This window comes from Seriola lalandi, unplaced genomic scaffold (assembly GCF_002814215.2).
Source record: "Seriola lalandi dorsalis isolate HSWRI2012SDOR001 ecotype SW California unplaced genomic scaffold, Sedor1 jcf7180002054357, whole genome shotgun sequence".
NCBI lineage: Eukaryota > Metazoa > Chordata > Actinopteri > Carangiformes > Carangidae > Seriola > Seriola lalandi.
Genome location: NW_019524910.1, coordinates 203,844 through 219,063, shown reverse-complemented (window position 1 = coordinate 219,063; position 15,220 = coordinate 203,844). Strand labels below are relative to the sequence as shown.

At 37.8% G+C, this 15,220-nt stretch overlaps 2 protein-coding genes across 2 annotated transcripts; one reads left to right on the top strand and one right to left on the bottom strand.

Moving 5' to 3' along the window:
* Positions 1-576: 576 nt before the first annotated feature.
* LOC111656479 (transmembrane protein 53-like) lies at positions 577-4,537 on the top strand. The gene is made up of 3 exons (XM_023408211.2): positions 577-766; positions 1,608-2,251; positions 3,149-4,537. Exons 1-3 carry the CDS (start codon positions 744-746, stop codon positions 3,517-3,519), a joined length of 1,038 nt encoding a protein of 345 aa, XP_023263979.1. The 5' UTR covers positions 577-743; the 3' UTR covers positions 3,520-4,537.
* A 2,470-nt stretch (positions 4,538-7,007) lies between these two features.
* On the bottom strand, positions 7,008-8,698 carry LOC111656484 (leptin-B-like). Its single transcript, XM_023408217.2, has 3 exons — positions 8,635-8,698; positions 8,279-8,435; positions 7,008-7,984 (listed from the first exon to the last, which is right to left on the bottom strand). Exons 2-3 carry the CDS (start codon positions 8,432-8,434, stop codon positions 7,670-7,672), a joined length of 471 nt encoding a protein of 156 aa, XP_023263985.1. The 5' UTR covers position 8,435; positions 8,635-8,698; the 3' UTR covers positions 7,008-7,669.
* Between the last annotated feature and the right edge of the window lie 6,522 nt (positions 8,699-15,220).

The window sequence follows — 15,220 nt, the reverse complement described above, 5'->3', positions numbered from 1 at the left end:
GCCCCCCCCCCCCCCCCCCCCGAAATTCATATTACTGTTCCTAAGTAATCACTGTCAGTTATACACGTTACAATACACACATTCATCAGAGTGCTCTTCATGCTGAGGTAGTAAAGTTCGTCTTTCAGAAGACCAACCTGCTTTTTCAGTCTCTGGCTCCATCTTGTGGCACTGAAATGTCTTGCACTCGTTTCATTAGTAGGTCAAAGCAAATAGACTTCAGCCAGTGTGACTATCCTCACGGCGGAAGCTTGTTCTCAGATCCTTTGAACTATAAATAACCGTTTCAGAGATAAGATCTGTTTGCAGCAATATCACCAAATACATCGCTCGGCTGCATGGTGTCTATTTAACTCTTTACCTATCACAAATAAAATGGTTAATGAATTCCAGTTCTGCTAAAATCATTAAGATTAATGTCACATTATTGTTGCTCCATGATCTTTTCTGAGAAATTTCCGCCTGCGTTAATTCATGAGTTAATCTGACGGGAGCGAGCGTCGTATTTGGTCGCATCAGTCGCAGTGGCAAATTGCGCGTTCACAGAGAACTGAAAGAGTATGACAGCCGGCGGAACGGAGGCGGGCTCTCGGTCGTCAGTTCCTCTTTAATTGTAGCCAACATCCAGGGCTGTGTGTTGCTGCGTGGAGCCGACACCGTGGCAGAACTGACTGACCGTCCGGAGTCAATTTTTCAGACCACCAGGAGGACCAGGGCGCTGCCGGACCTATTCCCCTCACAGAATGGGAAACCTGCTGTTCTCAGGGTAACTGAACGACGAATGATCTGCTTCTGACCTGTTTTGCGGAAGTTGCATGAACATAAAATGTGCCGGGTGATGCTGTGGTGTAGCTATCCTCCTGAGAGCCGGTAATGCGTTTAAATTGCTGTAGTTTCACTTTGGGTGTGCGTGATGAAAGTGTGTTATAGAGTTCTGGCAGTTTGATCCACCCCTCCTCATTTTTTCCGACAAGATAGCAACCCGCGGGGGGTGGGGGCACAAACATCCAAAATCAGATTATGATGATTTCATTCTTCCTGATTTCACGGTTAGTGAAATATCAGACTGTAAGTTCATCAGATGAATAAAAACATTAGTATTAGTAACTGAGATGGTCCAAATGTAAATGAATTAATGTGGATCTGTCATTAAGCACCATTTTATTATCTGTAGGAAACGTTTCAGTTGTGTCGCCCAAATGCACAGACTGAGAAAGAGGACTTAGTTAAAGAATCTCTAGTGAATGAATAAATGGGGAAGTGGTCTTAGACTTTTTGACCCCACTGTATGTATCAATATTGGCAAGTGCATTAAAGATCCTGTCAAGTGAGGCTATAATCAGTGAAAGGAGTAGGCGGTGATGGGTGGACATTTATGAAGTATGTCAAAAGTGACCGGTATTTGTGTGTATAATAACAACTGTTTACAAGACAGAAAACTAATATTATCTTTAAATAACTTCAATACCCATTTTTTCTGGATCTCAGGAGGATATATAGCGAATTCTTCAGATAAATAACGCTTCACATTTTTATGCTTATGCCATGTAAACCATTTTAGCCCTCAGTCATTTTTAAATCTGACTGTGGTTTGTCGTTTGTTCTAGTCTCTTTAGGACTGATGCAACCGTGTCTGAACAAGTCACTGGAGGGAAGTTCATTGTCAAGAGGATCAGGAATGGCATAACTTATTATTACGCTCCACGGCCACAGGCAGGGGAACAGACATATCCTGCCAAAGACTCCACCTCCACTATCTCATCCTCATCACCGTCAGCTCTGCCCCTCAGTGACTCCTCCCCTGCAGATCCATCCTCCTGTCCATTGCTCTCCGATTCACCATCACACACACCTGCCCCCTGCCAAAACCAATCAGATTGTGCCACCACTTCCCGTCCACTTCTTCTTTTCTTCTCCTGGCTCGGTGCACAGCCAGGGGCGGTGGCCAAGTACAGGGACCTTTACCTGGACCGTGGAATGGATGTCCTCCTGGTCCAGAGCGGCGTAATGCATTTCCTGTGGCCTCAATGGGGGCTTGACTACGGATTGCAAGTTTTGAAAGTTCTGGATGAGCCTCAGTTCTCAGGGAGGGCAGTGCTGGTCCATGCCTCTTCTGTTGGTGGCTACACTTTCACCCAGATGCTCACACACATTGCTCATGGACCGAAAAAATATGCAGGCGTGGGCCAGAGGGTGATAGGACACATCTATGACAGCTTGGTGGCTGGCTCTCTGGAGCACATGGCAGTAGGTGAGTGAGAGTGATCCACTACAGTCACACTGGGGCTCAGGTTACTTTTGTGTTGGATACGGTCGCCAGATCTTTAAATAATTCATGAGGCAGCTGACCTACTGCTCCAGTTTGTCAGGAGTCCAGCACATTTTTTGTGGCCGCCTGTTTCCAACCCACCTTGGGACAGTGGCTGCAAACAGTTTGTACATTTTTTTGATTAATCATTTAGTTAATCAAATAATTACGGTTCTAATCTGTGAATTTGAAATATTAACTGTAAAAAAAAAAAAAAGCTTTGGTATCATGGCAACATTGTTTTTGTATTATTACTTTGAATAAGTGCTAATACTAATAATTGTTTTCATTATTGTTTATTCTGCTGATTATTTTCTCAATTAATCATTTGGTCAACAAAACCTGTCCTTTGCACTTTCACAGATCCCCAAGGTGATGATGTCAGATATTTAGCTTTGTCCAACTAACATCCAAAATCTCAAAGATATTCAAATGACTTAAATGTACAAGAAGGAAAAGCAGCAAATTCCCACAATTGAGAAGCTGGAACTGTTTGGCTCCAGTTATCAAAATATTATTGACTAATTGTTGCAGCTTTACAATTAAAGGGTAATTATTATAGTAAATATGTATATGCAAATGTGTTACAGGGGTGGGGTTGCAGCAGGCACGGTGGACTTGTGACCTCAGCATTTCTAAAATCCTGGCTATGGCCCTGCCACTGATACTGATTACAAAACAATACCTCACATTGATTCTTTTACAGCACAGCTTTTTTCCATTCAAGAAAAGAAGCTTATCTCAACTGCATTACCCTTAATTCTGTCTAAACACAAACCAGTTGTACACAAACTTTACCTAAATAAAGTCTTAACTCTTTGCTTTCTTGCTGCTATTCAGGCCTCGGTAAGACTCTGGTGCCACGTTTAGAGGGCTTAGTCAAAAACACAGCCATGCTTTACTTCTGGCTCTTCAAAGCCCACACAGCGGACTTCTACGACAGAAGCATCCAGGTTTTCAACAACAGCCCAATCACTGCGCCAGCCCTCTTCTTCTTCAGTGAGAATGATGCCCTGTGCAACCCAGTAACCATAGAAAAGACGATTGACCTCTGGAGGAAGAGAAGCATGGCTGTGGAGAGCAGGAAGTGGAAGGAGTCGGTACATGCGGCACACATGCGGTGCCACCCACAAGACTATATCTCCACGCTGGAAAAATTCTTGAAGTCGCTGCCGGTTTTCCCCCCTCAAAACAAAAATGTAAACTGTTAGGGGAGTCTGTTTACACTGAATTTTAAACTTGTAAGATGCTTTATGATTTCAAAGAGAATGCACTTTAATTACATTATCTTGCAGCTGCGATATTATCAACAGCAAAAATAATGTAACAGACATTTTTTTCCTCTGTCCTTTAATGCACTCTCAGTTGTTTGACTTTGTTTTGGTTTTAAGCATAGTTATAACTAGTATTTAATAAATTGCTGTGGAGCTTCATGTTATGCTTGTTTTGCACTTGAATCTGAAGCCTGTATCATGAAGCAACTTCAACTCTGACTCCCTGAATTAAAGTAAGGCTAATGATAGATTGTAATTAAATGCAGGAAGAGTGTTTTTTTTATTTTTTGTATGATGATAAACAAAATGTTATGAATATGTGATGCACATAAAAAGTTAAAAGTAATGTCAGACTGTTTACAAGTTCTCGATACCCGATAATAGCAAAACAGTTCTACTGATCTATAAGATTAGATATTGCCATTAATTATTTGTCAGTTTACTGTTAACTATTTTGTGTATGTGGGAATCCTCTTGGAATGAGGACTCAGTTTTTCAGGTTTTAATCTGTTCCATGCAGCACAGGTTCGTGATACCAGAGTGAAACCCAAAGATATCTGGATAATCCACAGTTGTCGCTTCGTGGTACAGGGCCCTTCTTTCTGCATAAAATGCAACATCAAACCTTTGGACCTTAAATGCGAATTGCATTGTTTCTGTTTTTGCTTTTTGCTTTTCTATTTATTTCGGCAGAAACCACTAAGGTATTTAAAATGCATACTTCAGATTTCCAAAGTGTGATTTTGTTTGTTTGTGAAGGTGAACAGGAGTAACGGAATATGAGTGTAAAAGTATGTACACTCTCAGGAATCCTGTCGGAAATTAAATAAACTGCACGCAAATGTACGTGTGTGTGTGTGTGTTATATATATATATATAAAATTCTGACAAATGGAAAGCCTGAAAAAGTTCAATTATACAACTGATTTATAAAAAATAAAATCTGTTGCTCTTAGTTATTTGTCACTTTATTGTGAACTCTTTTGTCCCATTGTCTCAATTTTTCAGTGACCCGATCATGCTGCCAAATATCTGCTCGTTGCTTAGCTAAGGATAGGATTCAAGGAAGCCTGTGAATGGTGTGGAAAGTTTCTGATATAAGTGTTACATATTTGTAAGACAAGCCAGTGGGGACAGCCACGGTACTGTAGCCTAAGCAAATAAAATGTAGATATAAGGCTGGATGGAGCTGCTTAGTATCTGCTCTGTCCTCGAGTGAGAGGAGGATTTAAAGGCAGCTCAAAGGTACGATGGGCCCATCACGGGGCCCAGTAGATTTCTGATGGCACAGCCTGATACCCACTACGTGATCAGAGCTGTCCCTTTTTCAAAAACTCAAGTTTGAATGAATTTGTATTGGCACTCAATTTATTCAAACTAATTAGAACAGCTCCATATACCATATAGTTAACTAACGCAAAAGAATTAAGAAATTACAGCATAAAAAAAAACAATAAGTTGTTTTTACATTATAATATATATTATAAACGCAGGCTTAGGTCTGTCAGCTGTAAGAAAACTTAAATTCCATGTGTCTTTTTGTGTGTTATAAATCAAGACGTGATCATGGCAGAAATGTTGGCCATGGTGAAAAATTAAATGCCAGAGAGGTTTTTCTGCCTTTTAATCCAAGCTCCATGTGAGTTTATTCAGACCTTTGCATATAGCTGATATCATTGCCAGGTTTATCCGTTGCACTGTTTCTAATTTTGTTAAGTACTATCTTTTTGAAAATAGTTATTTAATAACATACTGTACATACTATTCCTGCACACTTAGTCCTCTCTAGGGCTTCACAAATATTTTCACAATTGTCACTAGACTGCTTTGTTACCTTCTTCAAACATTGTTTTTTCTGCAGCAAAATAACATTTCATCACCTCTTCCCTTGTCGACGTGGTTACATGTAGTTTTTCTTTCCCTTTTCCTAAAAACGAGCTCACATTCTTGGCGGTCTTGATCTGTATGCAAGTTATGTCGACATTTCTACAAAATCAGGGTGAATGAATGACAGAGTGGTGAGAGCCAGACTTTACACACAATTTAGAGGAATTCAAATCAGATTTATATCTCTCGTGAAATGTGTCCTCATTGTTTGTATTTTATACGCAAAGCTAGATTCTCATTTTTGAGATATACACACTTCTTCCGTTTTGCATTCTTTCTTTTTCTACTTGTTTGTTTTCCCTCCTTTAAACAAAAATTTCCGAAGGAATCCTGGATCTGGATTATATTGTACAGTAAATCAATATTTTGAGTAACCCGGTTTGAGCAGTGCAGTGCCCTCTTTGGCACAGATGCTTCTTTCTACATTTTAATAATTTTTTTAGCACAATTATAAGAATAATTTCAGCTCTGGTCTGTCTGCTTACACATAGAATCACTTCACTCCCGTCTGTGTGTTTTAGCTGAGGTGTTCAGTGTACTGTAATATTTTACAGTTGTGTATGTGTCACAAGACCGCTCTGCATGATGATGTTACTATAAGTGTGTTTGTATGTGGGTCAGAGTTCAAACTTTAATGGCACATTCTTGTGCTTTGCCCAAATTGGCCACACTGCCAAAGTGTTGACCTCTGTTGTACAGAGCACACAGTATTACAGAGAAGGATGTTATGTTATGATTCATTCAGTTCTGTAAGAGGCTTTTTCTTTTGTTATTCGGTTTTTGTTTTATTTTGTATATTTTTTTGTTGTTGTCTCTATCATGAAATGTTGTCCACCAGTGACCCTGCAGTTTCTGAAAAAAATGTGCTTAAATATTGAGAGAGGCCATTTTATTCATCACACACTGAAGAAATATTTGATAAATTAATTTTTTTTACTGTAGGTTTAAAAAGACAATATATTAAAGCAAATTTATGATTTATGAATTATGAACAGAATAGAATAGTTCAAGCAATGTATAAAACAAAAATTGAAACGCCATATACTCTTGGTTAGTCTGATTTTTAAGTGATTAACTTCTCACAGCAACTCTAGTTCATGTCACATCATAAATCATATCATAATTAGTAGTAGTAGTTGTAGTTGTAGTAGTATAGTAGTAGTACTATTACAAACATTTATGGTGACACACTGCCATGATCGTTACAAAAGCCTGAACATACATTAAAATTTGACTTTATGGTATATTGTCTTTCCAGTAACGTGTCTATGTTACAGAAACAGACCTTATATTTAATATTCATTTATATTTTTGGTGTACACTTCTGACATAGATTCATTATTTTATTTTAGAAAACTCAAAGCCTGAGATTACATTTACGTTTAGATTGATAAAGTCGGTCAATATTACATTTAAAATTTTTTATTATTTTCTCCAGCAGTGAAATTTAATCGAACAGAAAGTTGACCAGAATTTAAAAACATTAGAATTGTTTTCACAATAACACACAAATAAAAGTCAAATCTACAGGCAGAAAATACTGACTAAAATCTTTATTGCAGAGTTTAATATAACAAATGACATTTCAGCTAAAAAAGTCTCACACTCTGTTGCTTTCAGTTGTAAGCTTAATGTTTCTGCGATAAACAGTAAACTTCAAATCAAATACCATTAACATAACACATTCATCAAATAGATTACATACTTTTCCTTGAAAAAAAAACTTGCACATAATTGAATTGAATACCCACACCAACATACAAAACATCTTTCAAATTGTAAAAAATACTGGAACAAACATCTGTTCCTATACCCAAATGATATAAATAAATCTACATTATATAAAATACATCTACAGTTCAAATATTTTTTAAACTTCTATAAAAACTTTGTTTTTTTTTCAAAAAATTTGAGAGATAAAAAAGAGTACACACTTGAAAAGCTACCTGCATTACATGCAAACCTTTTTGCAACCAAAGGAAAAGTATTATTGCTTGAGTATTGAGAATTCGGCTGAAATGTTATTCACATACTTTTCATCAATATGTGACAGAAGTCCAGTTATTATGCTACTATAGAAAAATAGTATGTGCAAAGACAAATTACACTGTTGCCTACACTCAGCTATTTGTGCAAATAATCTTCTTTATATTTGCATTATGGCAAGACTTGACATATATATGATACAAGAGTGGATTTCTTAACAGACCTTGAGTTTGTCCTTGTTGAGAAGCAATTTCTCCAGATAGCGCTGCACCTTGATCAGAGTCAGGTAAAGGTGACTGTCTGGGAACAAACTGTCACTGGTCTCTTCACTGGGTCTGGCCTGGATGGTACAGTCCATTGTCAGAGCGAGGGAGCGCACACTTCCCTCCAAGCTGGAGACATCGGCCTGGATCTGGCTGAGGAGATCTGTGCTCTGTAGTTCATTGTCCAAAAGTCCAAGGTCATGGCTGATACTGATAAGTCCGTCAATGGAAGGACTGGTGACTTCTATCTGTGGGGATACTGGCAACTAAAAGAAAAAAAAGTCATATGTATATCAATATGTTGCTTAGTTTGACAGGGAATATTTAAAGCTTAATGAATAAATCTTCTTTACTTTGATGTACTTCTTTATACCGTTACATTACCGTGATGTATGTGGTCTCAGAAAATTTAAGTTAAACTTGTTCTTGCAAAGCTAAAAAAGATAACTGATAATAATAAGAAAACAGAAAACAATGGACATCCTACACTTTCCTAAAAACACACTGATTAGAAAAATTAAAAACTGGTGAACTGTGCTCATATAAAGCAATGTGCATACCTTTGTCCTTAGTTTCTTAATGTGGACCAGAGTTATCTGAGCGATATTCATTATGTTGTGGATGGTATTTCTCACGGAGTCTCCCTTTCTGGGAAGACTTGTGCAACCAGGAGCTGCCACAAGATAAACATATAGAAGGGCCAGAAGGATGCGCATCCTAAAACAAAAAGTAACTCAGTTATGAAAATGACAAAGATCCCATAACAACTACTCAGTAACTAACAGATATATTAAAGCTTCTATTTTACTTAATAAAAGATTACAGCATTACTTTATACATATACATAATATTGTCATAATTTATGTCTCCACCCTAATACTCTCGTATACTGTAAAATATCATGTAATAGCCTTACCTGTTATTTGACTTGTCGCTGTGCTCCTGTACCAATGAATGACAGAGAGATGACACATGCCTCTTTGCAGGTTTCCCCCATTTAAATAGTCTGCTCTGAACGTGAGTCTAGCCTGGGTCCATTCCCCTCCTCTCTCCTCCCCCGACTCAAACCTGAGCCTGACCCTCACAGGTCAACTTCTCAACATGCTCTGATTATGCAGGAACATCATACCAAATTCCATAAAAAGACAGATCACATTCTTCTGACTCAGTTACTTGGAACCTGCACTCAACCTGTGTTCTTACTTTTGCTTCCCAGTTGATTATTTCAGTTGTTGAGTGCGTGTCTGCTGATGTAAGCCTGTTTTTGATGTCTCAATTCAATTTAACTCTTAAGAAATGGAAAATGTGTAGGTAGATTGTAGCTTGAGCTGGCACCATGCGACACAAACTGACTAATACCCATGTGCACAAGTAAACAAAGAAACAGATGATACGTTAGAGAAGGAAAGAATGGAAATAAAGTATGTGTATGTTAATGCCATCTTATACATAGGTGAAATGCCTTGCAATATTAGATGAGAAAATGGTATTTTCCATCTTGTAATTCAGCGTAAAGGCAGTGAGTCATCATCTCCTTGCAGAGGAATCTTTAACTGTCCTCTGATTTTCTTTATATGTCTTCGAAAGCAATTATCTCACTTTTGAGATATACATGGAATGAAGAACCGTGAAATCTTTTCTTTGCTGGAACGTGGAGCCTATGACGTTGTCTACCTGTTTTTATTATTGCTGTTAGAGGCAAAAGCAGCAACAAGTTAAAAATAGAAACATAATAACGGCACACAGAGTTCATAAACTGTGGCGGTTTCCGGAGGTGTTTTTCAAGTTTTGATGCTCCAACCGCCAAGGTTTTCAGTGAACGTCTATGTACTTACTGCAAGGACATTCTCAATTTTGCTGCACACAATCTTAAATCTGTGTTTCCTCGATGGGAGTTCCCTTATTGTGGCCAATGACAGAATTTCCAATAACACCAGTGACACCATGACAGCCAAGTCAAACCGTCTGTGAGCGCTGTCACCTGTATATCCTCAAGGTTGTTCAACCCAGGTACTTCTCACATTAAATGGGGAATTACACTAAGCTCCCTCAGCGCTTTTACTGAAAAACCTGAATGCATCACTGAGTGCAGTCTCTGGCAAAGTTTGTGAAAGTTTACTGTAAGAGTAAGTTCTTCTTTACAAAGTACTGTCTAATAAAATCGGCTCACTCTCCTTTTTATATATAAGCCCCATCAAGGTTCTCTTTGCCTTCGTCCTGGTGAAAATGATGGAAACCCAAAACACAAACCCTCAGATACCAAGAAGGATCATCTTTCAGCTTCGGCTTAATTCATAAACAGACACATCGCTCCCCTTAGGAGGCTCAATCTGGCTTTGCCGCATTAGTGACTCTGAGGGCCAACAGCTGAAGGACAGCGGACTAACCAACAGCCCTGATGGAAAATCCAAGGCCTTTAGGGAAAACACAGTTCTTATGCTCAGGTTCAGAATGGGCCGTTAACGGTATTATTGAGTACTTTCTCAGTATCACCAAACACTGAGGTTTGCATGAATGCAGCCCAGCACAAGGCTGGGAGGAAATATTTCCTCAAAATTAAAAGCATGAGAATGTCATGACTTTTTTAAAAAGGGGTTTTAAAGTGGAAAATGTTGAAATGACACGTGTTAAACTCACCACTAAAAGAATAAAAGCCAACATTAGTGACAGACACTTGAACTGATCCGCCAGTCTTGTTTTCTAGTTGACGAAACACTAAGAAAACAAAGAAAGGCGCATGTTTTACATGCCTCACAGTTTCCAAAACACACTTACATGTGTGGAATCCCTGCGACAGGGAGGTAACCTGTCTTTAAGCTATTCTTGTTCTCAAGTAAAGGTTTTGGTTACAACTTTTGGAGGACGTATGCTCGTCCTTCATATTGAGGAAATTCCTGCTATGGTATTTTGTGTAGAAGGTGTGAATTATACCAAATATACCGACCTATTTCTTAGGTTGACAAGTTTACTGAAGATGTGGGACAACTGGCTACATTAACAGTTGGATTTTTAAGCTAAGTTCAAAGTTTTCTACCAGTTTCTGTTTGTGTTCATCTTCATCTACATCTGTCTAGATAACATAAGGAGCTTTTAATGCAATTATCGTATTTATTTTCTAATAACTATGAGCTAACTATGCCAAATAGACATTATTCCTCTGCAGCCAAGGTAGTGGATGAATTATGTTAATCAGTCACATAGCTTTGAACTTTTTCAGTCAACTGATTCTTCTTCATCATTCTTTTCATAAACTGCTGTTGTGCATCCATCTCCTATTTAAACTCTAACTAATTGAGACCCTGTTTTGTAGTCGGCGACCTGGTGGCACAAGATTCCCAGAACTTTAATTAATGATTTTGTTTGCGAGAACAGGAATCTTATACTGTAACTTGCCAAAACAAACTGTCTCGTCCATTCAGTTGGGCTACGGAACACAAACACATTGCTCCTTTATGTTCAAGTAAGAATGTGACGCAGATGGAAATACTTTGCTTCTGAAGCCGATGATGCAAGGAGTCTAAAATGGAAACTAGGGAGGAGCAATTTATTGGAATATCTGCTTTGTTCAATTCCAGTAAGCTGATGTGGCATATGGCCACCTTTTTTTTTCATCACCAACTGACCCCCCTTCTGGTGAAAAAAAAATTTCAGTGCACCATTGTTATAGGCAACCAGTATGCCTTGTCTGCACAGGAAATAGCTGTGGTTTAATCCACATGACTTAGAGAATGACTGTATAGTAGACTTAAATCACCCAAAGGATCAGACATCGCGGACAGATTTATCCAAAGTTCAGTTGTAAACCGAAAGCCGTGTATTTTCCTTGGAATCTCAGTTATCATGAATCATGTTCAATTTTTTTTTACCTTATTTCAAACCAAAATAGTTTTACTCACCTATTTTTAGCTGCATTTGCGGTGTGGCTCTATGAATGGAATTGTTGATCGGTCGGTTGAGTCGATCAGTCGTCACCACTTTGGTCCTGAGATCAAAACTCCTCAAAAACTGTTGGTGGATTGTCATGCAATTTCATACATCATCCACAGTCCCTACAGGATGAATCCTAATTATTTTGATGATTTTCTGACTTTTCCTCTATAGCTTGACAACTATTGGATAGATTGCAATGAAATTTAGAGATATTATTTTTTGCCCCCTCAGGATAAGTTCTAATAACTCTGGTGTTCCCTTACCTTTTCATCTAGTGCAACCATCAAGTTAAAAGTCTGATTTGCTAAATACTTGTTTTTGACTAAATACCTGCAAAACAAATGACATTCCCATCTGCTACCAGTGTACCATGCATTTAGCGCTTATTAACTAATGTTAGCATGCCGACAATGGACCTCCAAAATATGACAAATTTTGGTAATCATTAATTGCTAAACATCAGCACCTTAGCATTGTCACTGTCAGCATTTTAGCATTCTGGAGTTAGCATTTTGCTGCAAACCTCTGTACAGTCTCACACAGCCGCTAACATTGCTGTAGACTCTTATTCTTGTTAAATTCTCCTTCTAGTTAAATAAATGCAATAAAAAGCTAACCCTTTGCCGAAGTTAGCATTAGCTTGGCCCCTAAAAATTGTTGCCTCTTTTTATATTTAAACTGTCGTCCTCAGAAGTTAAGAAGTAGAATTTGAACTACTGTGAATTTAATGTTGCACATGCAATATTGAAGTAAATCCACATAGTCATAATCCACAATCTGTATTTGTAATTTAGTCTAGCTAATGTGACAACATTCCTGTCCAAGTTGCTGCAGCAGTCGTTTTTTCACTGTTTAACTAACAGACAAATACAACTGCAGAGAACCGCTGACTACACCACTTGGGATGATGTTTTAACCATAAGGAGTTTATTGGTCTTGAAAGTAATGACGCATCTACCAAAACTTCTGCATGATTAATTTTTTGCGTCATCTCCAGTGGCCTGAATAAAAACACAATCATGCTGCCAGTTCTCCCAGCAGCATGAATGACTGGAACAAGATTTATTTTCTGCTGAGTCCACTCAAGTCACTTAAAACCTCTTTTATAAACAGGCTTTTTGCAATTAAATTTAATCACATCATTGAGTTGAAACAAAATACTCGGCAGTGTTTGGCAACAACACCAAGACTGAAAACCAAAACACAGACCAGACCTATTGAAAACCGAAAGCCAAGAATAGCAACCTTGTGCTCAGAGAGCATATTGTGTTTCACCAAATGAGGCATTCAATCATTCATGTTTAACACTTTTTACCGTAACTTTGGTGTGAATACCTCATGGGGAGGAGACTACCAGTATGAATTTGATATTTTAACTAAATACACCTGTTATAAAACATGTCTGTTTCCAGTTTTAGAATACTGAAAACTTTACTGGAATACTTTTTGAATTCGCTTCAGTACTTTTTTTGAACAGTGTTTTGTTTGTCTATGTGATGGAGCAGCATTGTGTTCTTGGTTGCAGTTCTCAACACATCCTCTGGAGGGCTACAGTCACCCAGAGATTTAACAGAAAACCAATTCATCAGTTTGTGTTAAGTATGTCTCAACATTATATGACAATTCTTCTCTTTTTATTCATTCCCTTTCAAGACAAGCCTTAAAGAATCTCCTATGAAATGCATCATCTCCGAAATCATGCATTTATGACCTTGAATTATTGTGGATCTTTATATTGAATTACAATAGACCTTCAGCAAGTATTTTAATGTGGTGTATCCCAGAAGTTTCCCATGGTTTTATGAATATTTGATTCTCTTTTACCTTTTCAGACAACTCTCTTCCTTTCTTTTTTAAACGTTTGTGTCCATAGTGTAGACAAGTTCTGTCCATCCCTTCAAACTGTTTGATCTGATTATTTTCCTCTTTATTATTAATATTTTTTAAGCCATCTGTTCTGTCGGCTGATATGCTTCATTGTTTCATATGTATGAAAATATTTTAAAGAGAAAATCATAATTTTTCACCATTGTGAAGACATGAAAAATACTCCAAATGCACTTCTTCTGCCCAAATATTTATTTTGTTTCAAATTACATGGAGCCACAGATATTGAAAATAAATATTGTGCAGTAATGTGAGACAGAAAAAATCCTTTCCTCTGTCTTTTGCCTGTGGTTACCAATTTAATTTACTCCATTACAAGTGGGAGAGGAGCAAAAGTACATCCACCAACCCACGTCCCTATCTGATGACATGGATGAGGCGCTGCCCTATTTCCCAGGGCGATGTGTGACAAATTGCAGGCCACAGTCATGATTTAACTGGGAATCTCTAGCTCCAATCTGAAGGTCAGGCAGAGATTTGTTAGGTCAATTAATGGAAGCAAGGGCCCTGTCTACTGGAAAACATGTTACTCATGTTAGTTTGTGATACTGCAGCCACCCACAAGGCAGGAAGAGTCAGTGGTTTAGTGTGGGAACAGTTGGCGCTGTTTTTGGACCGTAAAGTCTGTATTACTTTTTAAAGAATTAGTGTGTTATTCTTGTATGATGTGCGTCAGTTGTAGCTGTAGTGTATTTGTACTTAATATCTAAGGAGCTGGGTTTTCGTTAAACCTCTGACAAATTCTTGTAAAGCGATTCTTCAAAAGAGAGTTAGAAATCACAGAGAGATCACAATTGCCATGTTTGTATCGGTATTTAGTAATATTTAGTATGTGTATCATAAAAAAAAGCATAAAGCACTCTAGACATACACAGAGTACTGAAACACTTGCAAATCCAAAGGAGGATTCATATTGGTTATAAAATATTGGACAGACAAGAAGACAATACAATATTAATTTTATTTAATCTTTATTTAACAAGACACAAGACACTCAAGAAATGTCCAGCTTACAGTAATGAACATGTAAAAACAAGATGACACACAAGAAAAAAAGGTGAGTGACTTTAAATAAAAATGAACATGTATGACCACACGAGCACAGAAGCAGTCAAGAGAACAGGTTACAATATAAAATCAGAGAGGGGAGTAGAGTTGAGAGTACAAATGGAAAGAGATTACCACTGCCATTACAATGAAGGACACAACACATCTGCACAACCTCACTTAACATGTTCTCCTCATTGTATGTGCCCATATGTAGCATGCACTGTATGTACAGTACACATACGTGCATACAAACACTCACTGAGCAATGGAGTCACATGGTCTGAGCAAGTGTCTTCTTCAGCGCACAAGAAGCAAAAACTGCCTAAGGTTCTGACGTACAAAAACCACATTGTGGAAGCTCATGGGTTTGGATAAATAATCATGTTTATATAATACATAGGACGTCAAAGGCTCGAAGCTGCATGTCTCTTTTCCCTCAGCTCATTGATTCAATTCATCATTCTATAAATCCCTCGCCTGGTGATTATTCCATTCATAAATATGTTATTTTAGAAAATACTTAAACAGATACTCCTGTAACATATATGATGTGATGTATTTCTATTGGGTATATAATCAATAAATGTAATACTATAAATACAATAGAAATTCTATAGCATATAATCTAAAATGTT